The sequence below is a fragment of the Oratosquilla oratoria genome, unplaced genomic scaffold, assembly GCF_046742065.1.
Source record: "Oratosquilla oratoria isolate Oo_2021 unplaced genomic scaffold, ASM4674206v1 SCAFFOLD50, whole genome shotgun sequence".
Classification (NCBI taxonomy): Eukaryota; Metazoa; Arthropoda; class Malacostraca; order Stomatopoda; family Squillidae; genus Oratosquilla; species Oratosquilla oratoria.
The window spans coordinates 2,968,422-2,985,092 of NW_027467714.1; the positions used below are offsets into that span (position 1 = coordinate 2,968,422).

General features: G+C 40.5%; 1 protein-coding gene across 2 annotated transcripts in view; it reads right to left on the bottom strand.

Moving 5' to 3' along the window:
- The window catches only part of Cyt-b5 (Cytochrome b5), a 92,561-nt gene extending 76,169 nt beyond the window's left edge, over positions 1 to 16,392 (bottom strand). For both annotated transcript variants that reach the window (XM_076182076.1, XM_076182075.1), the window contains exon 1: positions 16,160 to 16,392. In XM_076182076.1, coding sequence (XP_076038191.1) covers positions 16,160 to 16,291 — 132 coding nt within the window. In that variant the 5' untranslated portion in view covers positions 16,292 to 16,392. The remainder of the gene's footprint in view (positions 1 to 16,159) is intronic.
- Between the last annotated feature and the right edge of the window lie 279 nt (positions 16,393 to 16,671).

A 16,671-nucleotide genomic window follows, 5' to 3' on the forward strand; every position in this document is an offset into this window, starting at 1 on the left:
GAATTCAATATTAAGAAGTGTAGTATAATGGAATTTGGAAGAAGAATAGTGCGATCATATAAATTGGGAGAGGAAGAAATTTAAAAAGTAGAAAATGAGAAGGACCTGGGAGACATTATTGTGAATAATATGTCCCCTGAGAAACATACAAACAAAATTTTTGGACAAACTTATAAATAATTTGACAAGAACAATCAAAGTGGCATTTACATACCTGGATGAAGAAATGGTGAAGAAAATACTAGTCACTTTGATAAGACCAAAATTGGAGTATGCAGTGATGACGTGGTCACCAAGTACAAAAAAAATGTACAACAAAACTTGAAAGAATGCAAAGAGCAATTACGAAATTGGCACCAACACTCTCAGAACTATCATATGAGGAGAGACTAACAAAACTTGAGCTACAGACATTAGAGCAAAGAAGAGAGGAGACTTGACAACTATTTACAGAATCATGAAAGGCATAGAAACTATTGATAGAGAGGATCTAATAAAATGGGATAGTAAGATACAAGAGGACATGGAAAGAAAATCAAGGAAGACAGTTATAGAAGAGACCTGAAAAAGAACAGCTTTCCCCAAAGGATAATAGACGTGTACAGCCATGACAGTCACGTGGCGTGGAGCGTGCATGGTCGCACACGACCTGACGCTTCTGCCTGTGCGACCATGTTTGACCACCGAACCCAGTGTCATTATCTAATTACGCACCACAGGTAGCGCGCTTAACCCGACCGAACCCAGCGTAATTATCTAATTACGCACCACAGGTAACTGGCCCACGAGTATATACACCGGCTTCCGCTGCATGTAAAATCACTTCACTCAGTTCACTCGTACCTTACAATAAAGGAGACGAACTCACCAAACCTCTTTCTCTTCACCAAAAGTAGCATCGCTACACTGGTGACCATCTGGAGTGACCACCATGGACTCGTCTCCCATTGCTACCGCCCCCACCACCGTTCCATCTCTCCCAACGGCCATGGGGGAATATTGAACCAAGCAAACCATACGTCGATATGCTGTCCATCGCCCGCCTCCTGCCCATTGCTGTTGTCGAGATGCTATCCATCGCCCGCCTCCTGCCCATTGCTGTTGTCGAGATGCTATCCATCGCCCGCCTCCTACCCACAGCCATCAGATGTAACTCCTGCGCCACATGGCGCCAGTCCGATTTGTCCTTTGCAACGTTAATGACGAAATAATCACTGCAGCAGCAGCGCCAGCCTACAGGCACCAACAACAGACGCTGGACCACCGCAATCTGATGCACTGCAGATCTGCATCTAATCTCTGGGAGTTGCTACGACTCCTGGTAATTCGTCCTGGCAAACGTCAGGACACCTCTCCTCGATGCTGACTTTCCCATTCATTACAGGTTACTGGTGAACGTCACCAACATCCACCTCGTCTACGTAATAGCTCCCGCCTCGACTGCCCTCCAAACCGCACCGCCATCGACGCTAGACATCTCACGCCCGACGCTCACCGCAGCCTTCTGGGGCAACTTCATCATGTCTCCAGCAGAGATGGTTCATCTCAACTCCACTGTAGACCGCATCGCACTCAACTACGGCTACTGCCATCGACGCTAGACATTCCTATCGCTCGACGCTCACCGCAGCCATCTGGGGCAACATCAACATGCCTCCAGCAGAGATGACCAGTGGCCATCCTCTCGCATGCGGAATGCCCTCTTAACCCAAGGCAAATTTAAGAGGGGAGTATTGTACAGCCATGGGAGTCACGTGGCGTGGAGCGTGCATGGTCGCACACGACCTGACGCTTCTGCCTGTGCGACCATGTTTGACCACCGAACCCAGTGTCATTATCTAATTACGCACCACAGGTAGCGCGCTTGACCCGACCGAACCCAGCGTAATTATCTAATTATGCACCACAGGTAACTGGCCCACGAGTATATATACCGGCTTCTGCTGCATGTAAAATCACTTCACTCAGTTCACTCGTACCTTACAATAAAGGAGACGAACTCACCAAACCTCTTTCTCTTCACCAATAGTAGCATCGCTACAGACGTTTGAAACAAGTTAGATGAAAATGTGGTGGTGGAAAAACGATACATGAATTTAAACAGTCTAGATAAAACGAGATATGAAGACGGGACACCATGAGCATAGCTCCCCTTCCCATAAAATACAACTAGGTAAATACATACACACACACATATATACAAGGTCTGTTAGAAAAGTATCAGACTTTATCTTTTTTCCCAAAAACCCGATGGATTTGAATCAAGAGCACTTGCATGAGCCCACCTTGAACCTTCGTGCATATATGTGAATTATTTCCTGCCTGTCAATAGCATCAGTTGCTGGCAAGCAGCATTTGTGAGGTAATGTGTAGTGCTCTTGGCGGTTTTTCATTGCAAGGAAAATGACGCCTGGGATTTGGTTTCTGGGTCGTACCCGTACACCCAGGACTCGTCACTGATGATTATGGTATTCATGAAGATGAAGATTTGGCCATGAAGAGAGTGGCAGCGAAATTCGTGCCGAATCTGCTGACGGTGGAGCAAAAGCAACTTTGTGTTGAAGTCTCACAGGACTACTCCACAGTGACCCCGACTTCATGAATACCATAACCACTCGTGATGAGTCCTGGGTATACAGGTACAACCTGGAAACCAAATCCTAGTAATTTTCCTTGCAATGAAACACCGCTGAAAGCACTACACATTACCTCACGAAAATGCTGCTTGCCACCAACTGACACTATCGACAGGCAGGAAAAAATTCACGCATGCGCACGAAGGTTCAAGGTCGGCTCATACAACGCTTGATTCAAATCCATCAGTCTGTTGCAAAAAAATAAATAAAAAAAAAAATAAGTAAAAAAAATAATAATAAAAAATAAAAAAAATAATAATATAAATAAATAAAGTCCGATACTTTTCTAACAGACCTTGTGTATACATATATATATATATATACACACACACACACATATATATGGAATTGCAAATTGGATTCTAAAAGAATGCAAAGAAGAACTAACAGACAAAATACATAATAAGTTGCTCTCTTAAAGAAGAAAAAATACCAAAAGACTGGAATTTTTTTAATATTGTACCAATATATAAAGGAGAAAACAAGGAAGAAACAACTAACTACAGGCCAGTCTCAAAGGATTACAAAGGATTACAAAGGCGGAGCATGCCGACAGGAGACCTTTTGATCCATATCTAGGTCGGATGCAAAAAAAAAAAAAAATAAATAAAAAAAAATAATATTAATAATAAATTAAAACTATAATAATGTAAATAACAAATAAAACACATAAATAAATGCATAGGTATAGTTGAATAACAAACAAACAGGTAAATAGTAAATGATAATAAATTGACACTAACAAGCATTCCTTGGAGGAATGAAGTGTCATGAGAAATAGGAATCCAGGGATGGATGCAAAGAGAAAACTGTATGAAGAGATGATTGTGCCTATGGCACAGTATAGGGCAGAGACTTTGAACTTGGCAGCTGAAAGGAGAAATCTAAATGTGATTAAGAAGTATGGTGAATGTTACAAGGATGTACAGAGGAGAGTTGGGGGTGGAAAGGTCATACAGGGCAGATGAAAGAATACTGGGATGGTCTGGACACATGGAATGAATGAATGAAGAAAGATGAGCAAAACAAGTGTGGAAGGTAAAGATGGATGAAGTGAACCTGAGGTGTAGACTCAAAATGAGATGGATGGATGGGGTGAAAGGGGCTTTGAGTACAAGGTGAATATCTGTTGAACAGGGAAGGGAGAAGGCAAGATATAGGTGACTGAAAATAATTTTATGCAGCCCAATGGAATTTCTACTCATCTTTTCTATTCCTGCATGAAGGAATGTCTGAGAGTCACTGTATAACTGAAGCAGCTGGCCCTACTGTGGATGTATTGTGTCTTCCTACATTGCTTCTGACCTAGACAGTGGGCAGGGGACCAGAATGGCCCTTCATCCACAAAGATCTAAGATAAAAGGAAAACAAGTTATGGGTGGGGACTAGTACATGTCTTGGCTAGCTACATCCCTTGTAAGGTGGGAGAAGCTTTTTGGCACATAGATTGAGAGTGACTTATGTGTCTGCCAGGTGGCCATTACCAGTTACCTGGGAACCATGGTCTCCTGTAAGAGAGACCTGGGGCTAAAGACTGACTCAACTCCTCTTCCGTTCCTTCCCATCTTCCTAATCCTACATGTGCACTTTAGCACTCCCTTGAAGCATACCCATTCTTCCTTTACTTCTGTTTATCCTCCACTACCTCCTACACTCCTCTCAGTTTTGTCCAATATTTTCTATTTCCATATAGCTTACTCACCTTCTACACTTTTTTGCCTCCCTCCCATACTTTGCACCACCACCTTACTTACACTCTCAGTTTCCTTTCTATTAGGTGGCGATCTGTCAATCCACAGCACTCTCTCCTACATTCACATCCAGAATTCTTCCAATCCAACCACTCTATAACTCCTCAACTACCTTCCAACCCAACACACAGGCCCACATATATTCATGTTTGTCTCTGTTCTTAAATACTGAGATCACTTTTATTTCCCTTTCAATATGCATATTTACTAAGAACATAAGAATGGAGGAGACTGCAAGCAACCATAAGGCCTGTCACAACTTTGGGATTGTGACACACCGTCCATTTTCCCAATTTTATGTGTTTTCAAACCATAGTTTGCAAATACTTTCGTTCAAGGACCTAGCCAACATAGTGGGCTTTACATTTGTATCTTCGTTTCCTATAAGTTGTCATTTCCTCTATTCTGTGAAATTACTCGAATTCTTAGAATCTTTAGCAACTACTTGTTATTTTACTCACCATTATTCTTATTGTCTGTTGCACCAATTTGGCCATCAGTTGTAGAGCCTTAACGAGTTTAAAGAATTGCCTATTCATAGGAATTTCCCACCCTTTGTACACGGTGCCCATTTATGACGAAATACTGAGATGCCACGAATGTTTAATGATTGTACCTGGGGTATGTCAACCTTGTGAATTTATTGTTTCACCATGTAATTATAATTTGGTGTCTTATGTACAAATTAACATTTCAACTAAGCTATACTCCATACCCTTCGGAGGCAATGATTTGAAACTAAGAAACTTGGTAACATTGCACAACTTCCTGCCATACCCAACTCTGGGCAGCGTCAGTTCCATATGAATCTTCCTAGGGTCGAGTGTATGTCTTGCGCATTCTGCGAAGAAACTCACGTCAACTGCATGGAGCGGTTATCAGAACTTTCCATCTCATTCCTAACTCTTGTGAAAAGGATACAATAGAACTTGTAATTGAAGTAATGTACCTATGGCAAGTGAAATGAACTCGTTCAGTTTCCTTAAGGAAATTAGCTACGACACCATCATCCAGCGGCGGTGCCAGGAATTTTTAGTTGGGGAGGCTAAGGGGGGGCTGAGCAAATTTTGGGGGGGGCTAATAGTAATATGATAATACACATATATTATCCTCATTTCAGAAGGGGAGGGGGTTAATGGTTGGGCTAGCACTGATGGCTAACAAATCTTTAGCCCTGGCAATTAAAAATTCAACTTAATAAAATTATTTCAATGATTGTTATAATTTTCAATTTGCGCCGCCACTGCCATCATCCCATGAACAATAAGTGAGTCTGATCCCATCGACCGTACCCATCATGATGAGACGTCCACATGTATCCAGCTTTATCGAACACACCCTCTAAGATTGGAAGCCCACCAATTATTGACTTCAAATTTAAAGGAGTAATCTGTATGGAGAGCTCCTCAGAGCTCTAGAGGTATTGATTGAGTGAATTCTAGATAGGAATCTAATGCGCAGGGTTAGTTAGGTAGAACCGGTAAACTAAAGGCGCATGATACGTTATATTTCATTTAAATCACATGCTCTTGGTTCATGTTAACTTACATTCTCAAATTGAGCTTACTTAATGTGCAACATTTTAAAATCACATGCTCTTGTTTCATGCAAACTTACATTCTCAAATTGTGCTTACTTAATGTGCAACATTTTGTTTAAATCACATGCTCTTGTTTCATGTTAACTTATATTCTCAAATTGTGCTTACTTAATATGCAACATTTTGTATAAAATCATGTGCTCGTGTTTTCATACCAACTTATCCATATTCACATTGTTAACTGTTTGTCTTCAAATTGTGTTTATTTAATGGGAAGCATTAAAGTGTTGGGTCGCTTGTTTTCTAAATGTGGAATTCATGCTATTAAATTGATTTCTTTAAGTTTATTTAATTAGCCTAGGGTTGTGATTAGCTAAATGAATTGAATCATTCTGTATCCCCTTTCAAGTACTGAAATTTATACATGCCGCTCAGAGGGAAGTGAGCGTGGTCCCGGTCGGTGATGCAAATTTTCTGGGCCTCGGCTCCCATTGTAGCTATCCTCCCTCACCTATTCCACGAAAAATTGTGGATGATCACAACTCCACATCCACAACTTCTCCTTTCCACTGTTCAGAAATTTGTGACAAGGCCTACATTAGGCAGTTCCATGTCCATTACCACCTGTTATCCCTATCAATAAAGTTATCTTCTCTTAAAATAACCAATAGTTACTATGTCTATTCCATTCATTAACTCTCTTGGTAAACCATTTCCTGCCTATTTCCTTTTTAAACCTAACCTTGTCCAATTTCATCCCATTACTAAGAGCCCTATCTTGCTTTCTTAACATGATCTTGCCTGCATCACCCTTTTTAAAGGCCTTGAACCATTTGAATACCTCTATTTGATCACCCCACACTCTTCATCTTTCCAGAGTGTTGTTGTTCCCTAGACTGTCTGTCCGAGCAGTCCCATCTCCCCAAGGAATGCCATGGCTGAAATGGGGTTTTCCCACAAATCCTTTATGGGGTGTATGTTGTGTTGTTTGCATGCATACATGATTGCACATAATGCAGTCTTCCATAATATGTTGAATAGTTTGGGGTGAAGTGTTACATCCTGGGCATTTGTCCACAATGCAATCATCCAGTCTCTTCTGGTAGCTTAGAAGGGCTGGGTGGTGGCCACATTGCAGTCTGGCCAGGTGGACTCGGTCCTTTTTGTGGGAGACAGGATTCAGAGGGACGGATATCAGGGAGTCTCACATGTAGCAGTGTTGTGTGTGTTAATGGAGCAGTGAGTGATGTTATTATGAATATGTTTCTGGAGGTTGGTATTTGGTGGATTCGGAGGAAGAGAAGAGACTATTTGTGTGTGATATAGATATTTGGGTGTTTTTTTTCTTCACATTTCTTGGTGTGTGTGTGTTCTGCTATGTAGTGTAGTGAGTGTGCTGTGTTTGTGGAGGCTGCAGCAAGTGTCTGTGTGCCTCTCATGTCAAGGTGATCTTTGACTTTGAGGACTTTTGTTTCATAGTGTAGGTGGTCTGTAGGTGTTGTATATGTGCAGCCTGTAATTGTTTTTAATGCTTTGTTTTGTATGGTCTGAAGGGTGTTGAGGTGTGTCTCACTGAGATTAGGTGTCCATGCTGGACTCGCATAATTCATCACTGAGGGTATGCATTGTTTGTATACTGTAGTCTCTCAACTGTAGTATTAGTTTCTTTGTTTTGTCCAAATGTTGTTCCAGTGATCAATTTAAGTGCGTTGAGTCTTGGTGTGCATTTATTATTATGTTTGTGATGTGTTGTTATGTCCTGGTGCCGCAGCATCTTCGTTGTGGGACCACCCCCCCATCCCCAAGAGTTGGGGGCCAAACAGCAGCAAACATCCCTGGCCATCGGCGCTACGCAGGTGGCACCTATCCCCAGGAGGGGCTTTGGTCCCCTGGGTGAGTACCACATTCCTTTCCCGAGTGTAAATTAAGGTGCCTAAGCCTGTCTTTGCCCTTTTATCATTTTGGTCATTCAATGTAGTGATTCTATTGAATTAATATCCATCTATAGGACAGAGGCCAAAAGTGTACAGCAAAGTCAAGGATGGGTCACCAGACAGTCTAATGCACTTTTACTTAAGTCCCTTCCTACCACCTTATAGCTCCCCACTACTCCAACTATCAGGTCATCTTCTCTATCAATGAGATCCCTCAACACAATTACATTTCCATTCTTCCATCTACATATTCATTCAAAACCATCAAAACTACTCCATCCTCTTCAATTCTCACTACCAAAGTCCATATTTCCCCACCCAATTTCACCATCATTATATTAAAAAAAAAGATATATATATATATATATTCTACCACATTACTTCTCATTATTTACCATCAGAGCTACTCCTTCCCTTCCTTGCTCCCACCCCCACTTATCACTCCTGACACCCTACCCAAAACACTTGTTCCAACTCACCCTTCCCTCTTGTTTTTCTTCAACACTAAGAAATAGTAACACATACATCTTTTTTCTCATAAAAATACTTCTCTTTTAACTCTTCTCTGTACCACATCCTTGCACACTCAATGACCCAATTACTGGGGTTCTGGGTAGAGTCCTTCTCCCGGACACTTATACCTTGACTTTTTGAAGGAGAAAAGATGAGTGGGAGATTCTTAGTCCCCTCACTGTCCGATTTAGTTAACTTGAAAATAACAGAACCATGTGCTGTCTCATATGGTTGGCTAAGCATGGCATCAGGCAGCTTGGTGCAAGGCGAAACTCAGTCAGCTGATGCTGACAAAAGATACAGCTAGATGTTAATCAATTACCAGTTGCCTTGAATTTCATTAAGTGGTTGTCAGTGGTGCTCAGGCCCTCACACAAATCTCTCTGTGGGATTGTTTCTATGTCACCAGCTAAAAGTTGTAGGGGGATGGGAACATTCACCAGTTATCTGCTCTCTGTATGTGAAAAAGCGTAAGAAATAGAGCTGAAGTTGATAAAGAGAGATCTTGGGTCTAGTCCTCAAACTAAGCATCAGCTCCACAGCCTACCTTGCACCTGACAAAGCTGTACAGTTGATAAGTTTTAAAAATGTCTAGCTTTGCAGTTCATCTTGCAAGACCACCATGTGGAGTATTGTATACAACTGTCCAGGATATAACAGTTCATCCCATATTATACAACACATCATCGAAGATGAATTGTACACAATTACACATGCTAACAACACAATATACACTCTATAAAGGATTTGTGGGAAAATCCAGTTCTAACTATGGCATTCCTCATAGAGACAGGACTGCTTGGCAAGACAGTCTAGGGTAGTGGGTAAATTTTTAGAAGTGCATACCTACGCAATATAGTAAGAGAAAATGAAAACTTTGTAAATTATAGTATATCAATATAATATGCAATTTTCTTGGCAGAAATCAAAAAAATAAAAAGTTGTTAAAACATATTTACTAACTAACGAAGTTGTGGCAGTTTGCTGACACGCCATATTTGTTGTGATAGATGCCAAGGTCGAAGAAATGAAAGGATGATAAATTCATCTATTCTACATACATATACCAAGGCTTTTCCCCCCTAAAAAGGGAGGTAGCCAAACAGGAAAAGGTATAAAATCATTCCCACCTATTCCATCCCTGAATACACTCCACACCCCTCCACCCTCCCTCGTATCTCAGCACCTCCTGGATGACAGGTCATCCCTACACCTTGTCCACTGCCCTGGGTCAGAAGCAATGTCGCAAGACACAGCACATCCACAACAAGGCCGCTTCATTAAATCGGAAACCCCCCCTCCCCGTCTCCCCATGCATAAATGGAGAAGACAGGGAGAAATCCCTTCGGGCTGTGTCAAATTTTGCTCACACATACTACCTCACCCCCCATCCCCCCACCCATTCCACCTCATGCATCACAACATCATCCATATACAACCATTCTCCATTCACCCGTCTTATGTCCTCTCTTGTATTTCCTCACCCGTCCTTCCTCAACAGACATTCCCCTCTTCCCCAAAGCCCCCTTCACCCCATCCATCCATCTCATCCTAGGAAGTCCCCTCATGTTCACTCCCTCCACATCTGCCTTCCATACCTCTTTTACTAGTCTTTCTTCACTCATTCTTTCCATGTGTCCAAACCATCCTATTACTCTTTCATCAACCCTATCTCTCAACTCCCTTTCCAACCCCCGTTCTTCTCCTCACCTCCTCATTTCTCACTCTATCCCCCATCATACTTCTCAGACACCTCATCTCAAACACATTCAAACTCCTTCTCTCTTCCTCTCTTATGTTCCAAGTTTCTGCCCCATACAGTGCTGTTGGCACAATCAATCCTTCATACAGTCTCCTCTTAGCATCCATTCCCAAATGTCTATTCCTCATTACACTCTTCAATCCACCAAGGCATTTACTCGCTTCTCTCAATCTACATTCTACCTCCACCTTCACTCCACCTTTTCCTGCCACATTTGCACCCAAGTATCTAAAACTATCCACTTCCTCCAGTCGCTCTCCCTTAACCACTTCCATACGGTGACGCCTACGTAGGCGGCATGAGGAGCAAGTGGGTACTCGATGATGCCGACGTCGGCATCTTGATTATATTTATTGTAGTCGTACCTACGTAATTTCCATTCTCTCTAAACTGGCTTCATCAATTTTCTATGCTTATCAAAATACACGAGTGAAAGAGAACGAACAATTGAGCACCGACTTTATTTTTTATAATGCAATTATTATGACGCAACATCGCACGTCGGGCAGCTAATGCTGCCGGACGTGCGATGTGCCCCGGAGTGAAGAGGTTAATGCTCACTTCCAGTCTACTGCCACTTTCACCCCTTGTACATCTCATCATCTTACTTTTACCCACATTTATCTTTAGCTTTCTTCTATCACATACTCTCCCAAACTCTGTCACCAACTTCTTCAGTCCCTCCTCCGATCCTGCCACCATCTCCAATCCCTGACCCACTACCCTTGCATTTACTTCTCGCACTATCCCATCCATGTATAAGTTGAACAGCCAGGGCGACATAACACATCCTTGACGAAGTCCCACCTTTACTTTGAACCACTCACTCTCTCCATTTCTAATCCTGACACAAGCTCTACTACTCTCATAAAAACTCTTGACAGCTCCTAGAAGCTTTCCTCCTATCCCATATATCTGCATAACCTCCCACAGTGCCTTTCTGTCTACCCTATCGTAAGCCATTTCCAGATCCATAAAAGCCCAAAAAACATCCTTCCCCTTTCCTATAGCTTTCTCACATATTTGTCTTACCACAAAGATCTGATCTACACAAACTCTACCCATCCTAAATCCACACTGTTCCTCACCCGTTACTCCCTCTGTTCCTCTCCTAATCCTCTCAATCAAGATCCTCCCATAAGCCTTCCCAACTACACTTAACAAGCTAATCCCTCTGAAACTACTACATTCACACTTGTACCCTTTTCCCTTGTAAAGTGGAACTATACAGGCACTCCTCCAGTCCTCTGGCACTCTACCCTCTCTCTAGCAAACATTAAATAACCTCCCCAGCCAGTCCACCATCACTGTACCTCCTTTTTTTTAGACATTCTGCATGGCATCCATCAAGACCAGGTGCCTTACCTGCTTTCATCATCTTAACTGCCTTCACTTCATCCTTCCTTATTTATCCTCCATTTTCCTCAATCATCACGGCCATTTTCTTAGCATTTCCCACTGCAACTATCTTTCCCTCCCTATCCTCCTTCACATTTAGCAACTCCCTAAAATATTCTGCCCATCTTCCCCTTACTGCCTTCTCTTCCATTATCATCTCTCCATCTGCACCTTTTACCTTTTCTTCTCTACTTGATTCGCCTCCTCTTCCTCTCTTAATTTCTTTCCAAAACATCTTTTTATTACTTTCAAAATTTTCTGTCATACTCTTACCCCACTTCACATCTGCTCTCCTCTTTGCCTCCTTTACCTTTTGCTTTACTTCTCTTTTCTTTTCTTTGTACCTCTCATATGACTCCCTCATCCTATTTTGTAACCAATCTGTGAAAGCTCACTTCTTCTCTTCTACAACCTTCTTTGTTTCCTCATCCCACCATTCACTACCCTTCCTTCTATTTCCTCCTGTCCTTCTTGTTCCACACACCATCTTTGCACACTTTGTGACTCCCTCCTTGAACCATCCCCATTCCTCCTCCACACCTAGCTCTACTCTATCCTTCACTCCCTCCCACTCCTCCTTCAGCTTCTTCTTGTACTCCTTCTCCTTTTCCTTTTCATTCTAACCTTACCTAAATTTAGTAATTTGATACCTCAAATTCTAAAGATCATCCGGGTCGTCGTTGACATCACGGATGCTGACAGCCTGATTATTATTACACCTCGGGCAATTAACAGAAAACAGCAGAACCCCATGCCCTCTCAAAGTTCAAGGCAGCCCTATTGTCTTTGTAACAGTGCTTATTAACATCACCTGGAGTTGGAGAACACCTGGTCCACAATGTGAAAGCCATAGTCTAACAGACAGTGACTGGACTGGACAGGCATGCCATTTGGACTGTATCCTAGAAGCTTCATTTGTTGGTAGATTTGCTTGTAGCAAGGTTTTTTGTCATTTACTTCCGCCAAGAAAATTGCATATTATGTTCATGTATTATAACTTACAAAATATTTAAATTTCTAATGCTATATTGCATAGGTGTGCACAACTAAAATAATACCAGGCAGTGCTTCTCAACGTGGGTTGTATTTACCTAGTTGTAATTTACGGGAAGGGGAGCTATGCTTGTGGTGTCCCACCTTTGTATCTTGCAGTGTCTAGTTTGTTCTTCAATTCATGAGTGGTTTTTGCACACACTACTTTTTCTTCCAGTTTGTTCCAAATGTCCACCACTCTATGTGGAAAAGTTTTTCTTCAGATCTCTTCTATAACTATGTTTTTTTATTTTCTTTCCATGTCCTCTTGTCCCAGTTTAACAAGTCCTCTCTATCGAGTATTTCTGTGCCCTTCATGATTTTGTAGATGGTCAGTAGGTCGCCTCTCTCTCTTCTTTGCTCCAGAGTCAGTAACTCCAGTTTAGCCAGTCTCTCCTCATATAATAAGTTTGCAAGTGCAGGGGCCATTGTTGTGGCTGCCCTCTGGATTCTTTCTATTTTCTTTATATTCTTTTTGGTACTGGGTGATCACAATGTCACCACATATTCTAGTCTAGGCCTTATCAGTGTGACTATTTATTTTAATCATTTCTTCATCCAAATATGTAAATGCCACTTTTATTGATCTTAGCAAGTTGTAGGATTCTCTGAAAACTTTGTTTATCTGTTTATCATAGGACAAGTCATTTGAGATAATTACACCCAAATCTTTTTCGTATCCCACTTTCTTTACCTCTTTAGTTCCAATTTTATATTGTCCTGATATTCTATTTTTTCTTTTTCCAAACTAAATTATGCTACACTTCTTAATGTTGAAGTCCACTTCCCATTTCTGACTCCAGTTCCATACCTTATTCAGGTCTTCCTGTAGTGCTTCGCAATCCGTTTCCTTAACAATTTAGCATTGTCTGCAAAGAAGCTCATGTAACAGTGCATGTCATTCACATAAATAGCAAACATTATTGGAGCCAGTACAGATCCTTGCAGAACTCCACTGATCACCTCTTTCCAATCTGAATATTTTTCTCTGAGCATTACTCTCATCTTTCTACCAATCAGGAAGTCCTCCATCCATTTTAGTAGGTTCCCTTCTATCCTTCCTATATGTTCCAGTTTTTAATAATTTTTTGTGTGGTACCTTGTCGAAAGCTTCTTATATGTCCAGGAAGGCACAATCAGCCCATCAATTCCTTTCTTGCACTATGTCTATTAGTCTTGAGTAAAAACATATTAAGTTTGTGGTACATGATCTTCCTTGTCTGAACCCAAATTGTCTTGGGTTTATTATATTTTCTTCCAGGTGTTTTACCCATCTATTCTTGATCATTTTCTCACAAATTTTGGCTACTGTGCTCGTTAGTGAGACCGGTCTATAGTTAGTTGGTTCTTCCTTGTTTCCTCCTTTATATATAGGTACAATGTTAGCATTTTTCCAGTCTTTTGGTATTTTTCCTTCTTTAAGTGAGCAACTTATTATGTTATGTATTTTGTCCATTAGTGTTTCTTTGGATTTTTTTAGAATCTAATTTGCAATTCCTGACATCAAGGTTTGATAGGTGTTCCATTATTTCTTTTTGTTACCCTCTGTGAGAGGCACCGTCCTAGCCTCCCGATAGGGGGAGTGTGTGACATTAAACCATATCATCATCATCATTATTATCTCACTCATGAGGGGAGATTGCACTTCATTTCCTTCATCCCAATATTGTGCCTTCTCTCTAATGAAAACGGACTTGAAGCTATTAATCATGGCTTCGGCCATTTCTAAGTCTTCTGTGTATTCTATATTTCCTTGGCGTAGTTTCACCATTTCCTGTTTAAGTTTACCTTTCATGTATCGATAGAATAGCTTGGGTTGCTCTTTGCATTTATCTATAATGTCTTTTTCATAGTTCCTTTTTTCCTCTCTTCGCACTTTTACATACTCATTTCTATAGTTTATATATACTTGACATTTTCCAGGTTTTTTATCTTTTCTCTAACAGGTGGGCAATTCAGTTTTTCGGGTGGACAATATGATTTTTAAGGGGGGGGCAATTGAGGGCAACTGAGGAAGTCTGGGTCAAAAGTTTTAATTTTATTTTATTCACTTTTCTATATTTTATTTAAAATTTAAACCAAGGTTTAATACTTTTTCAGCTGAAGGGAGTTTATTTTTCAAATGATAAGAATTGTATATCACCACATGGGGGACATCAGGATTTTAAAGGTGATTAGGTGGGGCATGGCCAGAAAAAAGGTTGAGAACCACTGGTCTAGGGAATGACGACGACAACAACAACAACAACAACCTGTCCTTGGTCCCACAGCCTGACATGTTTGGATTTGATAAATGAGCATGGTTTACTGCTATGCCAAATCCATAAAGCTGATGGAATAGGGTATGCCTGAACGAGCTTTGGTTGGGGAGAAATCTATTATTCTTTATCATATAAATATCATGCCGTGCTTATTGTTTATAGTATTTACATTACTGCACGCAAGTGAAAAAATGCACATGCTAATGTATCTATTCTTCATTTGCAGACCCAAGTGGATAAATGGTGTGATAATAACACACACTCAACAGGCCTGACACTCCTGCAATAGGCAGCTCATTACTTGCCAGGCCCTGCAATCAGCAGTTTATACATATTATCCCAGTTACAGCCTCCATTCACATCTTTCATTCAGTTATATCATTTGCATAAATAAACACATAATATACACTGTGTACTGATTATTCATTGCTTACTGTTTACAAAGATCACAACATAGAAATATGTCCTCTATGTTCAACCACCTGCTCAGCTCCAAAAGTGCCAATAGACTGGACTCTTTTATGTATAACCTCTTAACCCCAGATAGTTGGTTGTCTTTGAGTTTATCATATAATTCTATGAGGCATTTCTTAGTTACAGACTCACTGTGACTATCACTAGATCTAAGGAGTTGGAATCTTGGGTAGTTCAAGTCAATGTCCACTTCATTTAAGTATGGGTCAAGTTGGTGGCTGGTACTGCTGGGTAGGCTTGGGAATGCAATATTATTTATTGGGATCAGTGTTGGAGACGGTAACTAATGTTTAGGTTTGTTGATGTCTAAAACATTACAAATACCCAACTTCATCAAAAACCTTATAAACACTAAACTTTCAATTAAGTGCTGTCTAGAAACCAATATAAGCTTGGTGTCTAGACCAATGATCTATCTTATACATTTCTATTAATGTGATAATGAGATTTCAAAATCCTCACATATATTCTTACTGTAGATATCCACTCCTTGTCAGTTTTTCCCTAGTCATGTTTTGAGTATTATGTACCTATATGGAAAAAAATTATGAAATTATCAAACCTTCACCCTTGATCACATTCCAATTGCACTAGTGTTGAATACAAAGTGTATTCATTACGTATAAGTTATTTAATTTACGGAACAACTGCCTACAATGAAGTTGTCTAAACAAGAATTTCAATTTCTTAATAAATATTTACTGTAATCCAATAATCTCCCAAAAGTTACAAAATTTGAGCCCTGTTGTCATTTAAGTGAATCGGTAACCAATTAAGTTATATCACGAACTTATTTCTCAATTCCAGGCAACGAGTTGACATTCGAGCTACTGCCCCAAGTATTGCATCAATTCTTACCTCGTCTAGGAACTTGGTTACGTCATATACGTTGTCATGAATTACTACCCAACAAGAATCCTGATTTCTATGTTCAGCTACTTCAGCTAACGTATACACTTTTGTACCCTCAGGAACTTCTTCAGACACCATGATGAAGGTAATGAGTTTTACTCAATCTCCGTCCCTCCTTCCTCTATCTCGGTCCCTTGACTTCGCCTGCTCAACATCTCTTCCCATCATATGTAGTGTAATGAAAGAAGGGATACGAAAGAGCGAAAAAATGATAAGTAAATAACAGTTGTTGAAATCACATAAAAAGGTAAATTAGAATACAGACTTACGCTACAAAAACAATAAAAGTTATTTTACTACTAATAATCACCCCCACATACAATAGTATAATATTTTATTTTTCACTTTTATAACTTCGCTAACACAGCAAACTTTAAAACTATCTGTGACATACTGTATACATATACAGAATTATGCCACAGTACTTTCTATATAATATATGAGTATTTTCATATCTG